The 21,530-nt window shown below is 41.2% G+C and overlaps 3 protein-coding genes across 11 annotated transcripts; 1 reads left to right on the forward strand and 2 right to left on the reverse strand.

The window, feature by feature from the left end:
• Window positions 1-844: 844 nt before the first annotated feature.
• Window positions 845-9,761, reverse strand: twf2 (twinfilin actin binding protein 2). 5 transcript variants are annotated; one of them, XM_085777445.1, is made up of 9 exons: window positions 9,399-9,761; window positions 5,427-5,605; window positions 3,912-4,007; window positions 3,708-3,812; window positions 3,531-3,545; window positions 3,179-3,304; window positions 2,894-3,044; window positions 2,111-2,232; window positions 845-1,561 (listed from the first exon to the last, which is right to left on the reverse strand). In XM_085777445.1, exons 1-9 carry the CDS (start codon window positions 9,493-9,495, stop codon window positions 1,394-1,396), a joined length of 1,059 nt encoding a protein of 352 aa, XP_085633571.1. In that variant the 5' UTR covers window positions 9,496-9,761; the 3' UTR covers window positions 845-1,393. The 5 variants fall into 5 exon arrangements, with proteins under 5 accessions (XP_085633571.1, XP_085633572.1, XP_085633573.1 ...); XM_085777446.1 differs by having other exon boundaries at window positions 3,912-3,998; window positions 5,418-5,605; XM_085777447.1 differs by lacking the exon at window positions 3,531-3,545.
• A 1,186-nt stretch (window positions 9,762-10,947) lies between these two features.
• On the reverse strand, window positions 10,948-16,390 carry wdr82 (WD repeat domain 82). The gene is made up of 9 exons (XM_085777450.1): window positions 15,943-16,390; window positions 14,973-15,070; window positions 14,242-14,308; window positions 14,017-14,116; window positions 13,795-13,911; window positions 13,548-13,703; window positions 11,624-11,693; window positions 11,326-11,468; window positions 10,948-11,163 (listed from the first exon to the last, which is right to left on the reverse strand). Exons 1-9 carry the CDS (start codon window positions 16,101-16,103, stop codon window positions 11,134-11,136), a joined length of 942 nt encoding a protein of 313 aa, XP_085633576.1. The 5' UTR covers window positions 16,104-16,390; the 3' UTR covers window positions 10,948-11,133.
• Window positions 16,371-20,973, forward strand: glyctk (glycerate kinase). Of its 5 annotated transcripts, none has more exons than XM_085777444.1 (6): window positions 16,371-16,532; window positions 16,620-16,715; window positions 18,361-18,747; window positions 18,831-18,982; window positions 19,067-19,242; window positions 19,620-20,973. In XM_085777444.1, the coding sequence occupies exons 3-6, from the start codon at window positions 18,392-18,394 to the stop codon at window positions 20,508-20,510; spliced, it is 1,575 nt and encodes a 524-aa protein (XP_085633570.1). In that variant the 5' UTR covers window positions 16,371-16,532; window positions 16,620-16,715; window positions 18,361-18,391; the 3' UTR covers window positions 20,511-20,973. The 5 variants fall into 5 exon arrangements, with proteins under 5 accessions (XP_085633570.1, XP_085633568.1, XP_085633566.1 ...); XM_085777440.1 differs by lacking the exon at window positions 16,371-16,532 and adding an exon at window positions 17,324-17,594; XM_085777442.1 differs by having other exon boundaries at window positions 16,501-16,715.
• Window positions 20,974-21,530: the final 557 nt, after the last annotated feature.

A 21,530-nucleotide genomic window follows, 5' to 3' on the forward strand; every position in this document is an offset into this window, starting at 1 on the left:
CATGAGCTGAGCTTTGATCACAGGGAGCAGGCCTGGAAAAAAAGTGCTTTATTACAGAATGTGAAGTGACTGGTTAGTTGATTTAATTGACAAAATATGTAAAAATGCTCTGGGCCTGTATTGTGGAACTTTTTTTTTAAGGTGAACTCATTTATGTAATTTGAGGTTTTAGGGATGTTAAAGACTGAAGTATATTTGGATGCAGTACAGTAACAATAGTGTTTCATCCATGCCAGCAGCATGACTCCTGGGGGGAACAGGGCTGCTCCCCCACTTCACCCAGTCTGAACCATCTCAACAGCTATTGGATGGATTGATATGGACCTTAAAGGCTGCGAGAGAACAAATGCTCCTTGCTTTGGTGATCCAATGACTCTGCATTAAAAACTGCAGATATCAGTTTTGGAAATCAATCATGTAACCAGGAATCTTAAATCTGTATAGTTTGATGACGCAGCTGTACTTGCAGATCTGTGCTGTGTATACTGTACACAGGCCTGCACATACAGAGCTGAACTGCAGCTGAATTGATTTCCATCCAGTCACATCAACACACTGCAGTCTTTCAAACACTGCAGCCTCCCTGCACTTCGCTGCCGTGACATGAGGGCGAGTGGAGCGGATGCTGGGACCTACAGCTGTTGGTCTAATTTAAAACCACTCAGATCAGATCAGAGATTTAACTATCCTTTTACTATGTAAACTCCACAGGCCACGACAACATTAAATCCATCCTGACCATGTAGAATATTTACACTTATGTAACAGGGGGAGTATTTCCATGCATTAGGCACTGCATGCTGGGGCAATAAGGACACAAATCTGTACTGAGAAGGTCTAATACCACAGTATAAACAAGATTTTATTTAGAATTTCCTTTTCATAATGTATTTTTTTTTTCTTACAAACATTATTGATACAAAATGTGTATTTGGAGGCTACACATGAGGCCTGAAACATCTGACTGCACATTTACAATTCAGTACAAGTCTATTACATTAGAAACTGCAGGTCTATTTTTAATATCCAGGGAAGGTCCAGACAGAGCAGCTTCATAATAACAAGGCCATCTGTCTGACTCTTTTTCCTGATACAGAATGTCATAAATAAACATGATGCTTTGTAGTTGCTGTTATTCTTCTAACGCTTTCTTAGATAATTATCGCTATTCATTGTGTGACGGGTCATTTTCAGTTGAGAACAGGAAACAGAAGCACAGATACTCTCCAGCACATGACCATCAAAAACATATATATTTTTTTTACATATCACAAGTGTTTCGGTCGAGGAAATCCATCAATGTGCTCTCACTTGACCGGGCCTGACGAGGCGTCGTTGGGATCTAGGGGAAGTGTGGGACGGAGCTGCTGTGGGAGAATTAGTCTGTCCACCTCTAGCTGTTCTGGACAGTCTCTCCTGTCCCCTTAATGAGGCGCTTGTGTCCCCTTTTCCCCGCAGGCCCGCGGGGCTTAGCGAAGGCCTGTTTGTGGGCGTGCTGCTTGGGATGGACCTCGTCGTACAGGAACTCGTCTGTTAGTTCATCTCCATTGTCAATCTCCAGCTGCACAGAATTAAAAATAAGCCAGCGTTAAGAGAAAAGATGTAGTGAACAGACTTCAGGCTATTCCCTGAAATCTGTCAAAGACTCCTGTACATAAATTATTTTTATCATACTGTGGAAGTTCGCCAGCGCAACCGGAATTTCAGAGACACTGAGGTCATGAGTCCATGTCCCTCTATTTTAAAAATAATTTCCTTTTTTACACACTTTGTTTATTCTGTTGAAATTCTGTTTTCCATGCAGCTTGAACGTCTGAATGCTGTTTTTGCTGAAGAAACAGTGATTATCCTTTATTTATTCATCTATTTTTGTAAGTCTGAAAGCTATTTAAACATATTCAGTCTGAAACAGTGAACTCACACTCTAAATGACCCACCACAAGCAAGGCTTTAATTGTAGGGTGGAGAAAAACAACAACACAATTTCCTGGAAATAGATTAATAGAAATAAAACACAGCCTCAGTGTACTCAGTTGGAGTAGTAACCCCTTCACAAAATTGCGTTGTCCAATTTTCTATCCCTGCCTGCATCCATTTATCCATCCATTACCTTTTTAACAATTTCCAAATGGTAATCTTTCTCCACTTCCTCCAGTAGTCGACTCTTGCAGCTGGAATATAACATGCGTTCCTTGATGCTGCAGCTGTACCCGGGCATGGAGTATATGAACACTGTACACAGAAATGCGAAGATTTGTAGATTATAATGGAAGATGTATAGTATATTTCTTTTTTTTTTTAAATTGGTGAAGTTAAGTGATAGACAAAGTGACATAAGGGACAAATACGTTACAACACAAAGACTAAACATACAAACAGTCGACATATGGTAAGTACAAACAACAAGAGGAAACAATGTGAAGTTATGATGATATAGCCTATGTAGGTAGTGTAAGAGTGTGTGTGTAGATGAGAGGCAGGTGGAGTGGTATTATATAATAGATGATACAATAAAAATAAGTAAATAAAGTATAAAATGTAAAGAAGAAAGAAGAGATGCATTCATCTGCAAAAAGATATGATATGAAGGTTTATATTTCTGATGTTGATCACAGGTTCAAACACCACTAACAGATCACTACATTTAAAAGCTGTCCCTTTTTCCACTGAGTTGTGTCTGAGTTTAGCTTTTACTTTTCCCCTTGTAAAACACTGGACACTTTCACCCCTTCAGGTTTGTACTGAGATGAGAGAAAAAAAAATCAATGTTTTGTTGTACTGTTTACACTGAAAGGCAATTTTCTGAGATGACTAAGTGCTGTCTGAGTGTATGAGGCCCACACAGTTGTGATGTGTGTCAGAGTGAGCAGTCCAGGTGCACGGGCGTACGTACCGACAGATTCCAGGTAGTCTCCTTCGTGGGAGTGTTTGTAAAGGAAGAAGTGGTATCTGGGAGTGTCTTTGGGAACTCTGCGGGGCAAATCTCGGGTTTCTGTCGGGTTGGAGTGGACCAGCTCGATTATCTCCTTCTCTACATCCAACCTCTGAAACACAATGAGGAAATGCTCAGTAGAAACCCGCTGCGTCGACACTCCTGACACCAGACTGCTCTCGACGGAACAGTGCCTTCGTTGTTCCTCTGGGTAACCTTACTCTTACATGAAGCTCTAACGCTCACCAGTTGTATGTAGTTGATGTGTTTTTGGGCAAGCTGCTGAAGCGCTCTTTTGGCTGTCTCCTGCAGAGGGAAGGCCAGGCCCTGAAGCGTCTGATGCTTACTCTCCACACTGATCTCTGTCTTCACCTGCAGGGGGCAGCAAGCAAATACACAGGTTTCAACCAACACTTGTGAGGGTCAGAGAGATGATCCAGACTGTGTTTGATGGCTAAACACAGCTTTATGTTTCTGTACTGCAGAGCAAATGTGTTTTAAAACAATCAATAGTTCAACATTTACTGTTTCTTTCTCTTTTAACATCAAATCTGGATTTATTTAAAATAATATACACATGTATCAGGTATCAACATACCTGTTTGACCCGGCCCTGAAAAAGCAATCACAATAAAAAAAAAGTTACATTTCAAGTACAGGACATTTATTTAAGACAAAAGCAAAAAAAAAAAAAAAGATAAAGAAAAAAATTCAGGCCACATACAAAGCTATGAGCTACCATGACAGCACAGCTGAGGCGGTGTTGACCTCTCACCTCTGTGATTTTGATCCTCTGGAGCTCCTGCTCAGCTAATGTGAGCGGGGCAGGACCTGAGCAGGATGACACATGACGCTGGTAGCCCTGCAAGCACACGTCCTCCTGGTGTTGCAAGAGAAACAAGAGGCCTTTAAAATGCGTCATCAACAAAAATAGACAATCCGTCCCAGTAAATTACAATGTATTTTTAATAGTTCTGACCTCAGCTGTGCCAAACATCTCATACTTCACGTGGCCGCCACCGAACTCTTTCTTCACTGTGGCGCGGGTGGCAGCGTACAACATCTTCTGTTTGACCTGCAGCCATCACAGGGGAAATGTGTAGGCTACAGACACTGCTGACATTTTTATGTTTAGCTCAGGTGATTTTAACAATAATATAAATAACAATAAAAAAAAATTATGACAAAGCAAAAATACAACAAAGGAGGCTGATGATAGGAGGCCTCTGTGACACATGGAGGTATGGAGTTTAAAAAGATGTGGGTCTTATGTAGCAAGGAGAGTGCAATGACTGACACTCTCCAGTTGCATTATGGGAAATGTAGGCTCCAACATTTTGGAGCATGGCCCATGTTAAGATAAACTGAGATAACCATCTGAAGTATCATTTTCTCTTGGGTGGCCATTGGTCAGCCACAGTATTGTTTATCTAATGCTAAGTGAATGGCCATTGTGATTACTATGAACTTGGATCTATGTGATTTATTAAAGCTTTTAAGAAAAGTCTTGTGTAGCTGTTATTAGTTAAAGCAGAAGTAAGCGATCCGGTCGTTTTCGCTAATGCTGCGTTCCAGGCCGGCTTTTGAAATCGTAAATTACAGCTTCAAGTCACAACTTACGACTTTGTAGCGTTTCAGGCAACCCACTCGTGTTTTTCCGACCTGTTTTACCAGTGAAAGTCACTATAACGGCCACTCGTAACTTCCGACCGGTGAACTCGTACCAGATCAAACTGATACAACTTCACAGCTCGGAGTTACGAGTTTCCTTGAACGCACCATAACAGTCCTCGTCCCTACGTCGCCACATTCACGCGCATCCCTTGGCTGCACACACAGCCCTGCATGCCGTTCTCTCTCCTCATTGGATAAAAACTGTAGGATACGATAAATGTTTTCTCCTCGGCTCAGAGCAGAGCAGAGGGACTGACAGACCCGTGTTTCGGTTCAAACACTCTATGTAAGTGATTGCTGTCGGAAGATATAACTATTTAAGACTTATATTAACACAAATATATCACTTACTTCTGCTTTAAGCATTAAATACTGAATTAATCATAACACATGAATACTCATTATAAACACAGTTAAAAATGTTTTACTTATCATTGATAAACACTAACTGTATTTATAAACTACATACTAATCAGTATTCATGCATTATAAATGAAGAATTCAGTATTTATTAATGCTTAACTAATGCTTAATAGTGTGCACTTATTATAAAGTGTTATTTTGTATTTCTTGTGCCTTTGATTGTTTTATTAGGACTAATAAAATGATATTTTTATTTTCTACAGTAGGAATCTTATGCTACTGATGCTGTTAGTAATACATTTAGCAGATGAAAGCCATGATAAATAAATCAGAACAATATGGGACCATGATCTACAAGTATGAAGTGTGTAGTGATTCAATAGTACATTTATTACTTATTAGGTGTATCTCTGAAGTATAACAGCTACATGTGTGAATGTAACGTGACATGTCTTACTGGAGACTGGTCGGGAGACCATGATACGAAGATCCACTCGTAGCCCTGTGCATTCTGGGAGTCGAGGCGGTACAGGATGTAGCAGGGCTCCTGGTCATCCAGGAGAGGAAGCAGGAAGTGATCATAATCCTGGTCCCAGCTCTTTTCCGGCTCTCTGTAGGCTCCCAGCACCAGCTGCTCTGAAAATCAGACCACAACTCATCACATACCTTAGCCCCATTCATATAGTCACATATGGAGCACATACAGTGGCAACTACACTACTCACAAAAAGTTGGGAATATTTGACAAGAAAATCCATATAAAAGTTTCATGCTACAGTGATATTCTATCATGAAAGCCTTTTAAGTAGAAGGATGCAATGGTCACGTATTTATCTCAAACAAAAGCTATCAACAAAAATCTCTTATGTCTCAATAACTTGATCAATTTGATCAAAGTGTTTCTTGGTCTCATGATGTCAACATGTGAACATGGTGGAGAGGAGAGGGAGAGAGAAGAGGACTGTATACAAACTGTCATTGAACCAGAACACTGAGTGGTTCAATGACAACTGACCCACTAAATCAGATGGTGCTTGTGATGTTTGTGGTTAATCACCTTGTTAGAGAACAACATGTTATTCAATAAGCACTGAAACACTGAACAACTGGACATGTGCATTCAAAAGTTTAGAGAAGGTTAAATTAATTTAATTCACCTGTATGAGTTATAGTGCATTTTAGGTGCATCTGAAATTTAATCCAAAAGCCAAACATCCCTAACTTTTTGTGAGTAGTGTATATGACCATACAGCCATGAGCAGTAATGATTTACATTGCAATGTATGTATGAGAAGCAGGTTACTGAGGACTGAAAATGTAGACTGGAGCCCCAGTTCGTTGTGCCAATCCTGTTTTGTTTAGTAAAGTATCTATTTCATATTCTGATTTTGGTAACACTTTATAATTAAAGTACACACTATTAAGCGTTAGTTAAGCATTTAATACCGAATTCATCATTTATAACACACGAATACTCATTAGTATATCATTTATAAACAATGCTTTACTCATCATTGATAAGCACTAACTTTATTTATAAACTACATAGCCTACTAATGAGTATTCATGCGTTATAAATGAAGAATTCAGTATTTATTAATGCTTAATCGTTTGTACTTATTGTATTGTAAGTGTTACCCTGGTTTTTATGTATATATTCTTTACTATAACTGCTATACAGACAGAGAAAAGGCCTAGGGAGCAACTGCCACAGACAGGAGTGCAGGGTATGGTGTTTGCCTGTGGGGGCAGGATGTGATCAAGAGAACTGAGGCCTGACTGACCCCAGCTGGCCCACCTGACCCGATCCACCTGAAACACCTGATGACCTCAGCATACATCACTGGTGATGTGTAATTTACTTCTTGATCAATGTTTTATTTTTATTTTTTCCCTTTACAATAGCTCTGACCTCACTTATCAGTGAATGATTCCAGATTCATTCGCCCATCACACTCTCGGTGCTGACTTCCTCATGTGTGAAGTCATTAAGCCGATGTCAGGCTCAGAACCCACACCGACGACCTCACTGTTTCTCTATGCGCTGAAAGAAAAAGCAAAGGCCCACCGCGGAGTTAAAAATATCCCCCGATTAATTTCTGACTGACAACACTCTCTCTCAGAGGAGATGACGACGTAATCAAAGCCTCCATTGCTTGGATTGATTAAATACACAAAACATATGTGTAAACCCCAAAGTCTGATGTCCTTGTGGGGTGCAGGGGGATTTCCTGACTGTCTCTTGGGGCATGTTGCTATTCTGAGCTGCAACACATTCCTGCTCTGGCCGCACATACTTTCCATCAGCCATTCTCTCTTGGTCCCTATCTTTATAGGTCTGTGTCACTATGAAATTATGGAAATGGTTCACTTGAGGTGTCGTCTGCTGCCTTTGTTTCCCCTTAAAGTTTAAAACACGCCCATTAAAATCACTAGACGTGAACCATCAGCAGGCGGCTGGGAGGAGACCGACCGGCATACCCAGCCGCTGGTGATGAAATCGTCTGGAATGATCTTGTTTCTCTCTTGACATTGGAACGAACACCAGCGTCACCGGTCAGCAGCGTGCCACCACGGCAAGTCACATGTGGCTCCAAATAGCCAAGCGACGCCTCGCTAAGATCAAACTGCTTTGGTAAAGGAAGGGACACAGAGCCGTGAGACTGTCTCTCTCTCTGTCACCACCCTTCTGCAGACATCAAGTCTCCAAATATCGAGACAGAATGTTTCATATAATAGACGCTGTCCACAAAGATAGCTGCGAGAGCTCCCAGAATGCCTTTGGAGCATTAATCATGTTACAAGCGTGGGAGTGATGCCAAAAACAAGATGTAAACATCTCATGATCACATCAGTCTACGTTGGTAACCAGCCACCTAGAAACCTATTGCCACACTGACCATTCTTCACATGGACTGCTCAGCTGACACACTGAACGCCTGTTTGGACACAGATGAACAGCAGCTGCTGCAGTCTGCTCTTCTTAGAAGTTAGCCATGTCTGTGGCAGTGGTTTTGGCTGGAGTCCATTCAACACTCAGCTCTGTGTGTACTTCTAACCAGAGATAAACAGCCTGTATCTCTGAAGTGGCGAGTGGCTGAGCCCAGGACAGGCCCAGTTTGAGCCTCCCATCTATTATGCATTGGAGTCACCGAGCTGAGCATCTGTTTTCCTGCTTGAAAAAATACCCATGAATCTTTGAGGAACCGAGAAGGTACTTGAACGACATGTATTAAAAGTTTTCCTGAAAGACTTTGAAGACTCTTCTACCCATGAGGAAGAAAAAGGTTTCAGATTAGAGTATAAAATATTTTTGCCCTCTTTCTCAAGTTGTTTTTTTAGTCCAGACAAAGCTGGAAATAACAGGGTCGCACTCAGAGTCTTGTTTATGATGTTAATTTACAGATTCACATTGTCTCTGGTTGCAATGAAATATAATTTTTTATCTTAAAAAAAGTGTTACCTTCAGTAACCATTTGAGAGGTTGTTCAAAAATACAATTTAATCATGCTGAAAATGTACTTATTTTTGTCCAGATGGTTTTCTCTGCAAAACGTCAGTGGTGGTAATGTTATCTGGAGTTTTCATGTTTCATTGAAAAACGAATTATTATCTCTGAGTTATATCTGATAGCTTCATGTGAATAAGTCTGAAGTGAAAATAAAACTGGGTTATTTGAATTTACATGAAAATGTAAAAACTACATTAAAAAATGTGTTGCTGGATTTTGTTCTTTATCATTCCCTGCCACAATAAGCAGCTCGTGGCCCTGTGAGGCTCCTGAGCACCAGGCAGAGAACCACTGGCCGACAGTATCAGATTCAGAACAAAGAGCTTCCAGGTCACGACAAAGAGTTAGGTTGATTGTTTTAGAAACTTTCTGAGGCAGGGGCATCAGTCATGCCATAGGTTTAGTATTCTATACAGATTATGGCACAAAACAGGTGTTTACAGCCTGTATTTTCTTTTCATTTCTTCATTTCATTGATTACAGCTCATGTAGGTCACCACGAGACACTGTGCCATTTAGAGCGGCCAAGAGAAACACTGGTAATCAGCAACTTTCTTGATAATTTATCCAAATATAAAGACTTTTTTTTAATAATCATTGTAAATTAGGTTTTCACTGTTGTCTGATAGTGTTATTGTAAGGAGTCATGAGCCAAAACCATGTGGAACTTCTGTTACAGAGACTGGATCCTTTTTGACTTTTATGACGGTGATTTGTTGAATTCATTTGTAATGTAATAAACTCTGGGGCTCAGTTGTAAAGTAATCCATGTGCTGTGTTATAGGTTAAACAAGCAGACATTAAGTACTTGAAAGCCCACTGTCAATCCCAAAACTAACAATGTGGATGATTTATGTTGAACATCCAATCACAGCCGGAGCAGGCTCATCCCAGTCTCGACACCCTTGGGTCACTCACCGTCTTGGATGCGCACCTTGATGAGGCGCACTGCTCCACCTCTTGCCCTGGCCAGGAACTCCCTCAGCTCTGGCGTCACCACAAGTGCGAGAAACATGGCGGGGTCAGCGGTCTCTTCCTCCCGCCAGGCGCTGTAGCAGGGATGTTGAGAGACAAGAGGAGAAACAACAGACAGGACCAGAACTCCACAGCACAGCACCAGGAACCAAAGTATTCAGTCCAGTCAAGAGGCAGAAGTGAAGAAGCCCGAATCAAAAGAGCCTGTTGTGAAATCGTAATTTTTAGCTCAGATGTGACCAGGGACAGTTCTGACTCGCTGAAGAAGAGGATCTCTGAGTGTGTCTCCACTGGTTGAGAGAGTGTGACAGTGTGAGAAGGGACATTGCTCAAGTAACTAGGACAGTATCATGTGCACACTGCGAGGGAACCTGATCACCTCTCTCCCAAATTTAGCTCCGACCAGCCAGACCATCCAGACCTGGGTACTGGTCTGTGAAACCCCCCACCACACACACACGCACACACACACACACAGGCCCGACAAGTGGAGGAGGAGCGTGACCCAGTAAGCCTAGTTAACAACTTCTGAGCTAAGTATTGTCCCAGAAAGAGCTGTATTGATGGGAAGACACTTGCCAAACTGTTTTATCATTGACAGAATTCAGTGGATTTTACTCAACGTCTAATTTGGTTTTTGAGTAATACACATATATTCTGCTCTTCATGAAACACAAATCCATGATTTAGGCTGAAGTGAAGGGAAAAAGTCAGTAATAAAAACAGCAGTTTCATAAAGAGCAAAACTAGATTAAAAAGAGCATGTTGCTGTGGAAGTCTAGACAACTTTGTTAATCTCATGTCTCAGTTCAGTTGTGTGATGAGAATAAAAACTGACCATCAATACCAAAAGGGGAACTTGAAACTCATGATTGACAAATGAGAAAGCCCAGCTAATGACTGACTCAGTTCAAATGTTTCCATTTCTCTACAGCAGTGGTTCCCAACCTTTTTTGGCTCGTGACCCCATTTTGACATCACAAATTTCTGGCGATCCCACGATCATATGACTGCCAAGTCAATCAAAATGCGCCAGCTCAGATATTTCTATATGCTGCATTTTATTTGAACTCGATTTATATTCGAGAAAGTGACAGTACAGAATACAGTTGTTTAAAATTGTGTGTGGTGTTTTTTATTCATGATTTTAAAAAGAATAATAATTAGTTTAAAAAATATCTTTATCAGTAATCTTTTTTCAGACGACCCCATTTGAATTCCAGGCGACCACAGGTGGGGTCCCAACCCCAAGGTTGAAAACCACTGCTTAGTCTACAGTATTCACATAAAATAAACGTTTCATGAAATGTGTTCATTAAGAAAAAGAGAACATGATAAATAATATAAATAAATTTCACGTTATCACTGAACAGCATGATCTGATTTGAACTGGCTTGGCTTTCTTGGTCGATACCCATGACCGCTTCATTGTGTGTTATAGACAACAGTAAGAATAAGCGTGGACTGGACAAACACCATGTAGTCAGCAATATTTACAAAGAAACAATTTAATGTTAAATAGAAATATAAAAAAGACAATAGAAGAGAGAACTATTTCTGAAAACTACTTATTTACAATTTGACTTTTTATGTTTGCCACAAGTCCCTGTGTTCACATAGAGCTGGTTGTGCTGACCCCTGCTGGTCACTTCCTCTCTGCCCTTCAGGTGCATCATCATCAGTCATCAATGGTTGGCAGCCAGAACGCCTGAAAGACCAGAGAGCATGGAAGGGTTGAGTCGATTTACAGTAGGTATGTGCCTAAAACGATGAAACCCTACACATGTAAGTGGTACCACACACACACACACACAACAAAACACAGTTTAGAAATCAACTCCTTTGGTCCATGCTGCTGCCCCTCACTCACCATGTTGGAGCAGGCACTTGCAAACGTCATGAACTTGGGGTTGAACTGCAGGCACGTGATTGGTCCTGTGTGCTTTCCATCTAACAATGCCACTTTCATACCGCTCTCTGCATTCCACACGTGGATCTTTCCGTCCTCAGAGCCTGAAATATATGGACAATAATGATTAACACCTATAAACATGACAATATGAAAAATAATGAAAACAGGAACTGCTTTGTTACAAGATGGTGAAGTCCAGTTTTCTTTTAGCTGATGTGTGACAACAACAAAAGAGAAATGGCAACCATTAACTTACCAATCATAACGAACTGGGAGTCAGGAGTGAATGATGCCTCTAGTGTTACACCTTTACTGTTGTTGTAGCCCTGTGGGGAAATAGACAGCACCGTCCATAAGCAATTATTCACACACACTGATATAATAAAACAGGAAACATAATGATGTAATATTTGATAGGTGTATAAAAGGTTCTGACATTTGTGTGCGTGTATTATTGCACCTATATGCATATAGACTATATATATATATATATATGTGTGTGCGTGTATTATTGCAGGAGTGCGAGAAACATATATATATATATATATATATATATATATATACACACACACACACACACACTGTATATGCAACCTCCCACACACTTTGCAGTGGTGTGTAAAAAGAGTGAGAGAGGTTTTGATTCATCTGTGATCATTGGTGTTCTTCTTTTGTGTGCTCCAAATGTGCTACTCCAAATACTGAGTTGGTGAAGAAAGTTATTTTACTTATTAAATGAGTTAGTCATATTCTCATTTGTATACTGTAACCCAAGGTTACTATTTATCTTGTCCTCTCAGACATGAATGAAAACCAAACAAATTGCTGTTTTAAATAGCACTTTTTCATTTTGTTAAATTTAGTCGTTGAATGTGTTATTTGACTGGCTGAGGGTTTTCCATACAGCTGTAATTTTCACTTTCACACTGTCCTAACTGCTTGATTTAGCTGTGCATCTGTGCTTGTGGTTTAGTGTCAAGTAAGTGATACTTCCATATGTGGAAGAAAATATTCATTTGGTGTAGTGGAGAGATCAAAACCCTACACCTATGAGTGTCTCCGACTCACTCAACACACCTTGATAATTCAGTTGTATGTCTCATGTTGATTCAATCCTGTCTGGCCATCAGAACCTTTAAGCCAAGAACACACCGGCCCGACTGTCGGGCGTCGGAGACAGTCGGACAATGTCGGGGACCGTGCGGAAGCTGTCGGGTCTCGTTGAGAGACATGCACAGTCGGGGAGCATCGGACGTCGGGAGAGTAGACTCGTCGGGTACTCTGATTGGCTGTGTGCTAGCTATGTAAACATTTATTTTACCAGGCAAGAATTACTAAGAATACATTCTTATTAAGGCAATGGCCTGGTAGGAGGTGAAAGACCTCCTAAGGGGCAAGGGAGAGGGGCGATTCTAATTGGCGGTGCCCTAGCGAATCAGCGCGGTGTGTGGGAGGGGCGGAAGTGACCACAGTAAACAAACAGTGCGGTCTCTCCTTACTTTTTCCCTCCTGCGATGTCTTCGGGCAAGAACGAGCCCGAGAGCAGACAACGCGACCATCAGCTCAGCCAGAGCGATCATTTTGCTGCCAAGCTTCCAAAACGTCTTCTCAAAACTAATAACAAGCTAATGTTGTGTGCACTTTGTTTTAATCTCCATGGTCTCTTCTGTGGTTTCTCCGTTGTCATTTCCTATTTTCATGTTTGGGATCACTCGCACGAGACTAGTGCCGCCCGTTGTTAGGGAGACTTATTGCATCTCGCGCAAGCGCAGAACGTACAGGCTGCTGTGTAGTTGGCAGTAGTCGAGGTTTCACTGCTTCCTTTCTCCCGACTGTGTTCGACGAGAGTCGACATAGTTGTTGGACAAAGGCCGTCGGCCATCAGCTCGCGTCGGGGCGGTGTGTGGGGGCCTTTAGATGAAAATGCTTTCACTCTCCACCTTGAGATGCAAAAGCCTTTGTTTCCCATGTAACCCCTATGTGACCCCCCCTCTTCCTTCAACTGTATATCTGTTCCCTTGCCCTTCATTCTGGGTCAGTCTATTGTCACAGACCCGCTCTATGTCAGTAGGCTCACCGTTTTCCAGATTACTATTAAACTCACCACGCCACAGTAAACTTTGGAACCTGGACTTTCTACAACACATACATAGAGGATGAAGATGAGAGCTGTTTCTTACCACAAAGGAATGTAGCACAGCACCCTTAAAGGCATCCAAGATGCGAAGAGCCCCGCCATTAGTAGAAAGAAGAATTAGTTTTCCGTCGTTGCTGAACTTTAGCCCTGTCCACTCGCATGTCCGATCATACTGAAGCTTGAAGGTTGCAAAGGGACCCTGTGCAAGACAAGAATGACGATGACTCATTGGAAATATAAACATAAATGCCCTTTGTCACATTCAGATAAAAAAAACAAACACTTCTTGCCTTGTCAAATGATCGCAGGTCATAAAGTTTAACCATCTCTGAATTTATTCCAGCAGCAAAAATGAGACCCTCTGGATCAAATGAGCAGACTGGCTTCCCCTGTAGGTGCATCAGACCCTGAAAGTGACAGAAGACAAGACACGGTCAGTATCAATTATATCCCTATTTAACAACTTCATATTACACATTAGTGCCACCTCAGTGGATGTTCATCATGCTCACCTGGCAGTTTGGTGACCGGAGATCCCAGAGGCGAATTGTTTTGTCTAATGAGCCAGAAATAAATGTGTCGTCCACAGGAGACATGGATAAAGATGTCACTCTGATTGTAGGAAAAAAAAGAAAGAAAACAAGGCAAAAAATGAGAATACAACAACTTCTTAATACAGATACATGTAGGCATGTATATAACAATGAAAGACAAGCCAGCATAAGTCTAGTTCTCACCTTTTGTTATGCCCAGGAAAGTAGCGGATGTATTTGTTGTCATGAAGGGAAAGGTACCGGATAGTATCTTAGGGGAAAGAAGCAACACCGTAAAAGTGAGGTAGACCGCCACGTCACACATCGGACAGGACAAGTAGAACCAAGCTGCCAATTAAAACATTCAGTTGATTTTGGGCAGGTCTGATGAATTGACTCAACCGTGGGCAAGGCAGTCACTTGTACAGTTAGCTCCTGTATGGGGCAGAATCACAGACCCTCAAACTGTACAAACAACTACCTCAGACCAAAGTGAGCAGTGTGGCCCCTGACCATCCAGCAGCTTTCCACAGGAGAAATGGCATCCTTAACACATGAGTGTCTCCACAGTCCAAACAAAAACAAATCAAAATACATGTAGAATGATTAGCAAGAATGACTAACATTAGAAAATGTCATCATTCTAACATTACAATGAAATTATTCATCTGTCTGAGTATACACAGAGTGAACACCTCTCTTCTAACTGTGTGGAACTATTTTGTTATTCTCAAGTGTCTTTACTGACCTATTATTTATCACACAAAACATCACCATTACAGGTAGAACAACTGATTGGTTAATCCTCTAACTTCTCATGTAAAATAACTCTCACTTTGGGCACACACAGAAATCTATTCCATATTTTAACAAAAACAAACAAAAAAACATCATATAACAAAATACCATGATAAAGTAATAATGTGTTAACATACCATCGATTTTGTTGGAACTGTAGACCACAGTGTTTGCAGCATGTGTGTACCTGATCAGATCCACTCCATACTTTTTACTGTAGAGAGTCCTCTTTGGTCTGCCATAAATCAGAGTAATAGGAGAGCAGATAAGCATTTAAATCGGTAAAATAATCTAATGGATACATTATAATTACTTATTACAGCCTAAATGCAAATGTTTAACATCTACATGCACCAAGAACTGACAGCCCATTCAAATGCATTTGAGATTATATTATGTTATTTAGATACTATTTTCCATAACCATTGGATAATTGTTTAATCAAATGAATGCCAAATAAAATAAAATGTAAATGCCTGTCAATCATATGCATCCACTTTTTATTTCAGAAGTTAATCACAACTAACAACCACTGGATTACCAATTCACCACATTATTTTTGGATAACTTTGCTCACATGTTGACTATTAAATTTTTCACAGAAGATGAGCAAACAATCACATTACATGTATTAACCCTTAACTAGCACATGACTAAATCGATTAACAATTTCGATCGATTAATCGCCTAAACAAGGCAGGTCAGTACCATTTGTTATTATAGTCTTTTTAAAAAATCCAACATGATCTATCCAGACATTTTATGTATCTATATTTTAATAACACCTTACTGATGCTGTTATTAACTTAACCAACTCATGCGTGCATAATTGTATAAATTTTAAACCATGCGAAATTTTCACTGATCGACCTCTAATATTAACCACACAGCAAGTTTTTCATTTGCACGCAAGCTTAAACACTATAAACTGAATGGTTTGCTGCTGCACAGGTTTTCAAGCTGCATTCATAAACGGAAATTTCACATTTCATACAACCGCTGCAGAGTATCTTCGCAGAGTAGCTAGCAGGCCTCGTTAGCATGGTTAGCACAGCAGGTAACTAACGTCAAAAACAACACAGTAAAATAGGCAGAAACCGCTCTTACTTTCCCTCCTGGCAGTCGTACAACACCAAAGAGTCGTCATCGCTGCTGGAAATAATAGTTTCTCCGTTTGAACTGAAGTCGAAGCAGTTAATTTTGTCTGAGTTTTCTCGGAACACCTTAGCAACCCTGAAGCTCCGCAGCACATTGTCCGTCAGCTTCATGATGGCCCTTCTGTCTCTGAGGGGAAGCAGGCCCTCGTTTTTACACTGGAAACCGACCTACAGACGTCCCTAATGGTGTTTCGTATAGATATATGAACGGTAGCGGTGCCAAAAGTTATTTTAGAACAAGTGTAATTCAAAATATGCGACGAAATCCCGCCTGTGGTACTTCTGACTCACGGGAGGGAAAAGCACCGCCTTCGACACGTCGGTGACGCGCATATTCATCACCTGACACGCGCATTTGAAGGAAATCACGCGACATGCTAGTTATCGCGAGACTTGCACGAAACTGATAAACAAAATGATAGCCAAAGCTTCAACAACTTACTGTTTATCATGACAGGAACGGCTTTTGGATGAAATGTATAATTATTATTATTATTTTTTTCTTTCACCGTCGTTCCGACTCAAGTGGGCTGGACCACAGTAACTGTTTGTGAACGCCACTTCGGTCCAGCACTTTCTGACACATTGAGCAGCTCGTGTTGTTCAGACTGCTCTGCCTTCTGTCAGCTTCCAGGTTTTACTCCAGGCAGGAACATGTCAGGGGGAGAGGCGCAGAGGAAAGTGACAACAGGAGGAGGGTCCTCGCTGAAAGAGAGGTCTGAGGTAGGAACCAAGTTTTCCTGTTGTCAGCAGGGTCTCTGTTTATGTTGAGTGTGGAGAGAGGGTCAACATTTACTTGGAAATCGACGGTGACCGTGGTAACGTACAACTTTAGGCTGAGAGGTCATGTTTGTGTCAGCTTGAAATAGAAATGTCATCAGTTCAAGGATAATGTTTAGCCATTGTCTTTACCTGAAAATTCTCTAAAAGAGAAATCGGTTGAGTAATAATAGATAAAGTAAACTAAAGTCTGTCTTTCCTTTTTAATTCATGAAGTACCTGATAAATCAGAATATTTATTAAAGTGTTTATCACAACAATGCTTACTGACTTGAAGCATAGTGCACTTTGACTTCAGACAACCAACCAAAGGCACCAAATAAGGTGTATAACATACTTGATATTTTCCAACCCCAGTGGCCAGTGCTGTAGTGCTGAGAAAAGAGCTGCTTCAGTGTTCACATGAATTCAGTTGAAACCAGATTTAGGTCAGTTTACTGAAACCTACTCAGTAGGTTTTGGGCCCTTTGAACTATGTCTCAGCATGAAAGCGTCCAAAGTCTGTTTGATAGGATGCACATGAACCTCATCTGTGCTCTCTCCTATACCAGCACTGCAGGTTCTGGTGTCACTGAGTCTGTTTTGTTGTCAACTGGTCAAAAAAAAAAGAAAAAAGTAGGCTACAACTAAAGAAATGGTGCACAGCTGTGTGGCCTGAGCTTTGATGTGCCCTGTGATCCATTCGAGTCAATCATTACACACAGGGTACACACTAGAAAGTGTGTGGTCAGATTTTTGCTACACTGACTGCCGAGCTGGAGCACACATAACAGGCTTCCACTGGAATCCACAGGCTGTAGATCCCATTTCCAACTTTCACAGGTAGGCAGCTGCATGAGTTTTCAGAAAGCACAGCTTTAACTAACCTTTGGTTGATATGAACACAAAACCACTGGTAAAGATGTGTTGATCCTTTAAAAATAATAGGCTAATGCATGACAACATAGTGTAATATTAATATTATTAATTATTACTGATGTAATCCTTAAGTCTTCAGATTTCACATTGGGTCAGATTTTAACTGAGCTATAACTCTGATGATGAAACAGTTCATTATGTTGTTATATGATCTAACTATTAAATAGATTACTACTTGTGGTCAAAGAAAATTGTTTCGGACTCTCGTGCTGTTAGAGGTTTAACTTACTGCTACTGCTAGTAGGTGAATTTGTAGTACTATCATGCTTAATTCAATTTTTCAGCAGTACTCACCACACCATGCTGGACTATATGGTGACTTCTTACACTCAATTAACACAATAAATGCCACTACATTTATTATTATTATTATATTATTTATTCATTTTATATCATATCATTGTTATGTAGGTTGCTGGACGATCTGAATTTCCCTCCTAGGGATTAATAAAATATTTTCTATTGTTCTTAGCAGATAATTAGTGCGTATAATGATTAATAATTGAACATACCAGCATTTACTTGATAAGTGAAAGTGGTCTTGAACCAAACAAAATCATTTGTGAGTAACTGTACGTGTAACTGTAGAACATGACCTTGCTCTTGTCCTTACAAGTCATAACCTGTCTCAGTGCTGACTGTACTTTTTGATTTTTTTTTTATTCCTCAGGCAGTTTCTGCACAGACCCAGTGAACTGTCCATGGCTCGTGTTCTTTCATTGTTCCGGCCTCAGCCTTTACTGGCCCTTGTTGGCAGGAGGAAACCTACGTTGTGCAGAATGTCAATGGACTCACGGGCACGCCAGGTGTTTGCAGCAGCAGTGGAGGCCGTGCAGCCCAACACTGTGGTCCGGCAGAGTATAGAGCGCAAGGAGGACTCAATCATTATCAATGGTCAGAAATTCTCACTCAAACACAACCTGCACTTGGTCGGCTTTGGAAAAGCTGTACTGGGTATGGCTGCTGAGGCGGAGAGGATAGTTGGGGATCACTTAGTAAAAGGAATCATAAGTGTGCCACATGGGATTCAGCAGACATTACAGCAGCATGGCAAAGGGTAAGCTAAAATCTTAACCTCTTTAAATATTACACAGAAAACAAGGTTAACAAACAAAATAAAGTTTCTTTCTTTTATCACAGCCATTTATTGTTGAAAGAAGACAGTCGCATCAAAGTGATGGAGGGAGCCAAACACAACTTGCCTGACTCTGATGCCCAGAAGGCAGCTGAAGGAATCAAGCAGTTAGCCAGTGAGCTGACAGAGAAAGACCTGCTACTTGTACTGATTTCAGGTGAACACTTCTCTTAATTGAGATTCTAAACAAAATTATACCTTAAAATGTGAATTTAATATAACGTGGTTCAACTCTTTTCAGGTGGAGGCTCTGCACTATTACCTTCACCCGTCCCGCCAATCTCATTGCAAGAGAAACTGGACGTTACCCGCAAACTTGCAGCTGCAGGTGCCACTATTCAAGAGCTGAACACTGTGCGTCGTGCCCTGTCTTTCTTAAAGGGTGGAGGGCTTGCACATTATGCTCATCCTGCACAGGTAATGTACTTTGGTTTTTCTTTTTTTAAAGTATATTTTTGGGACTTTTTGCCTTAATTGACAGGTTAGTTGAGAGAGACAGGAAATGGGGAGGCAGAGAGAGGGGGAATGACATGCAGCAAAGGGTCCACGAAAGAGTTTTGGAGTTGTTGGATTGTGTATTTGATGAGTTTGATGAGGGGAAACCAAGAAATCCCATGAGCCTCTGTAGCGTGGCTCTGAGCAGCTCTGCTCCGCCGCTCTAAAAACAGCTTGCACAGACAATTAAAGGTAACAAACCTACTCCTTAGACTATAGGAATTATTGCAATATGTGAATTGGCCAAAATGTTGAAATATCCCTTTAACTTGAATATTACATTTCTGACTACTTCACAGGTGGTTGCTCTGATACTGTCCGATGTAATCGGAGATCCCCTTGACCTGATAGCCAGCGGCCCCACGGTCCGAAGTGACGTGTGGCCTGAGGAGGTTTTGTCAGTCCTTGAGCAGTACAAGCTGTTGAACTCTTTACCAGCTTCAGTAAAGGACGTCCTCGGGAGACCAAGTGCCAGGTGGAAAGAGAATAAGGACGAGACAGATAAGGCAGACAACATTCTAAATGTTGTTATTGGCTCTAACACCATTGCTCTGAAGTGCGCGGGCCTCCGTGCCCGAGAGCTAGGTTTCCGCCCAGTTGTTCTGTCACCAGGAGTGTGTGGCGATGTGCGGTTGGTCTCCAAACTGTACGGCCTCCTGGCCCGCTTTGCGTGCTCTCATGAGGAACCTCCTCCTGAGATCGCTGCTGAGCTGCTGAGGCTCGGGCCTGATGTGGGTGTGGAGAGCTGGGACCTGTGCCGCACCATGCAGGTCTTAGAAGAAGGACGCACAGAAGGATGGGGCGCCACGTGTCTGTTGGCTGGAGGCGAGCCCACCGTGCAGTTGACAGGAAAAGGTCGTGGCGGTCGAAACCAGGAGCTGGCTTTGCGAGTCGGGCTGGAGCTGAAAGGCATGCAGCTCCCGCCTAACGGTCCCGTCTTCCTGAGCGGGGGAACTGATGGTCAGGACGGGCCGACTGAGGCAGCAGGGGCCGTTACTGATGGAGGTTTGTATGGAGAAGCTCAAGCACAGGGGCTGGACATCAACAACTACCTGATCAATAATGATTCTTACACATTTTTTTCTAATCTTTCTGCTGGGCAACGTTTACTTGTGCCTGGCTTAACCTGCACCAATGTGATGGATGTGCATATGTTACTTATTCCACCAATCCCCATTAATGTAAGATAATTCCAAATCTAGATCAGCATTAATTGAAGTACTCCGTTTGCATTGTAGTACAATGTTTCTGGCCCATGTCTGTAAAACTCTGTGTAGACCTGCATTATAACAGAGTTAAAGTTCCTGTATCAAATTCTAATCTATAAGACTGGGGTGCAAATTTTAAAAAATGTTCCCATTTTTGTTATCAGCACTTGTGGTTTTTCATCAGGGAAAAAAAAAAAACAGCTTACTGCAAATGTTTTTTTAATCACAGCAAAATATGTTTTACATCACAGCTCTGGAAATGAGAGGCATCAACAATAATCAGTATTTTCAAGTACATCACACGAATGTAATATCAATCAAGCTGTCATTTTCAAGCTTTGATGCTGGTCTTTGTACTAGGTACATCAAGATACCTAAAATAGGCTTTTTATTTTGTTGTAATAGTTTATTTGATAAGGACTATGTACACCATTAAAGATTTCTGTGAAAACTCAATGTATCATATTGTCTTGTACTACAGAGTTGTTGCTCCTGGTATAGCAATAACATTAGTTATAATAGCTGGCTGGCGGTAAGATTGGCCCATAGGAAGGATACCCTGTTGAACACCTCTGAACTGTTCATGTTTTATTACTTTGGGTTAAATCACAGTGAGTGCAGTGCACCTATGCTTCTTAACACAGATTGACACAAAAAATAAAACAAAAGTGTCAAAGTGAAACAACCTTATACCTCATGCAGACAAATATTAATTAAATAATATAAAACTGTGTTCAACCCTCGTCAAGCAAAAAGGCTCCTTTGCAATAGTCTCAAGTGTAGTATCCACAAAGGAAAGGTCTGTATCAACTAACTGGACATTGAATTTTTTCCTGTTCTTCCTCACATAACGGCTCGAGCACTTATTTTTAAATCTTGCTGCTAATCCTGGAATTTTGGTGTGGACAACAACTTGGCCACTCGGCGACATTAACATTGTTTTATTAAGCCACTCCTATGTCGCTTTGGCCTCATTTCTAGGTCACTGTCTGGCTGAAGAAT

Source organism: Trachurus japonicus, chromosome 5 (genome assembly GCF_045865225.1).
Source record: "Trachurus japonicus isolate A0001 chromosome 5, Traja_1.0".
Classification (NCBI taxonomy): domain Eukaryota; kingdom Metazoa; phylum Chordata; class Actinopteri; order Carangiformes; family Carangidae; genus Trachurus; species Trachurus japonicus.

Excerpts from the sequence above, each read along its gene's own strand:
- twf2 (XM_085777449.1), bottom strand. The coding sequence starts at position 9,495 with ATGTTTCTCGCACTTGTGGTGACGCCAGAGCTGAGGGAGTTCCTGGCC. Across the intron at positions 3,045-3,178 it reads ACATCAACTACATACAACTG|AGGTTGGATGTAGAGAAGGA; the intron begins GTGAGCGTTAGA and ends ATTGTGTTTCAG. Across the intron at positions 2,233-2,893 it reads AGACTACCTGGAATCTGTCG|TGTTCATATACTCCATGCCC; the intron begins GTACGTACGCCC and ends TTCTGTGTACAG.
- wdr82 (XM_085777450.1), bottom strand. The coding sequence starts at position 16,103 with ATGAAGCTGACGGACAATGTGCTGCGGAGCTTCAGGGTTGCTAAGGTG. Across the intron at positions 15,071-15,942 it reads TACGACTGCCAGGAGGGAAA|ACCAAAGAGGACTCTCTACA; the intron begins GTAAGAGCGGTT and ends GATTTATGGCAG. Across the intron at positions 13,912-14,016 it reads TCCGGTCACCAAACTGCCAG|GGTCTGATGCACCTACAGGG; the intron begins GTGAGCATGATG and ends TGTCACTTTCAG.
- glyctk (XM_085777440.1), top strand. The coding sequence starts at position 17,437 with ATGTGCCCTGTGATCCATTCGAGTCAATCATTACACACAGGGTACACA. Across the intron at positions 17,595-18,360 it reads CCCATTTCCAACTTTCACAG|GCAGTTTCTGCACAGACCCA; the intron begins GTAGGCAGCTGC and ends TTTATTCCTCAG. Across the intron at positions 19,243-19,619 it reads ATTATGCTCATCCTGCACAG|GTGGTTGCTCTGATACTGTC; the intron begins GTAATGTACTTT and ends ACTACTTCACAG.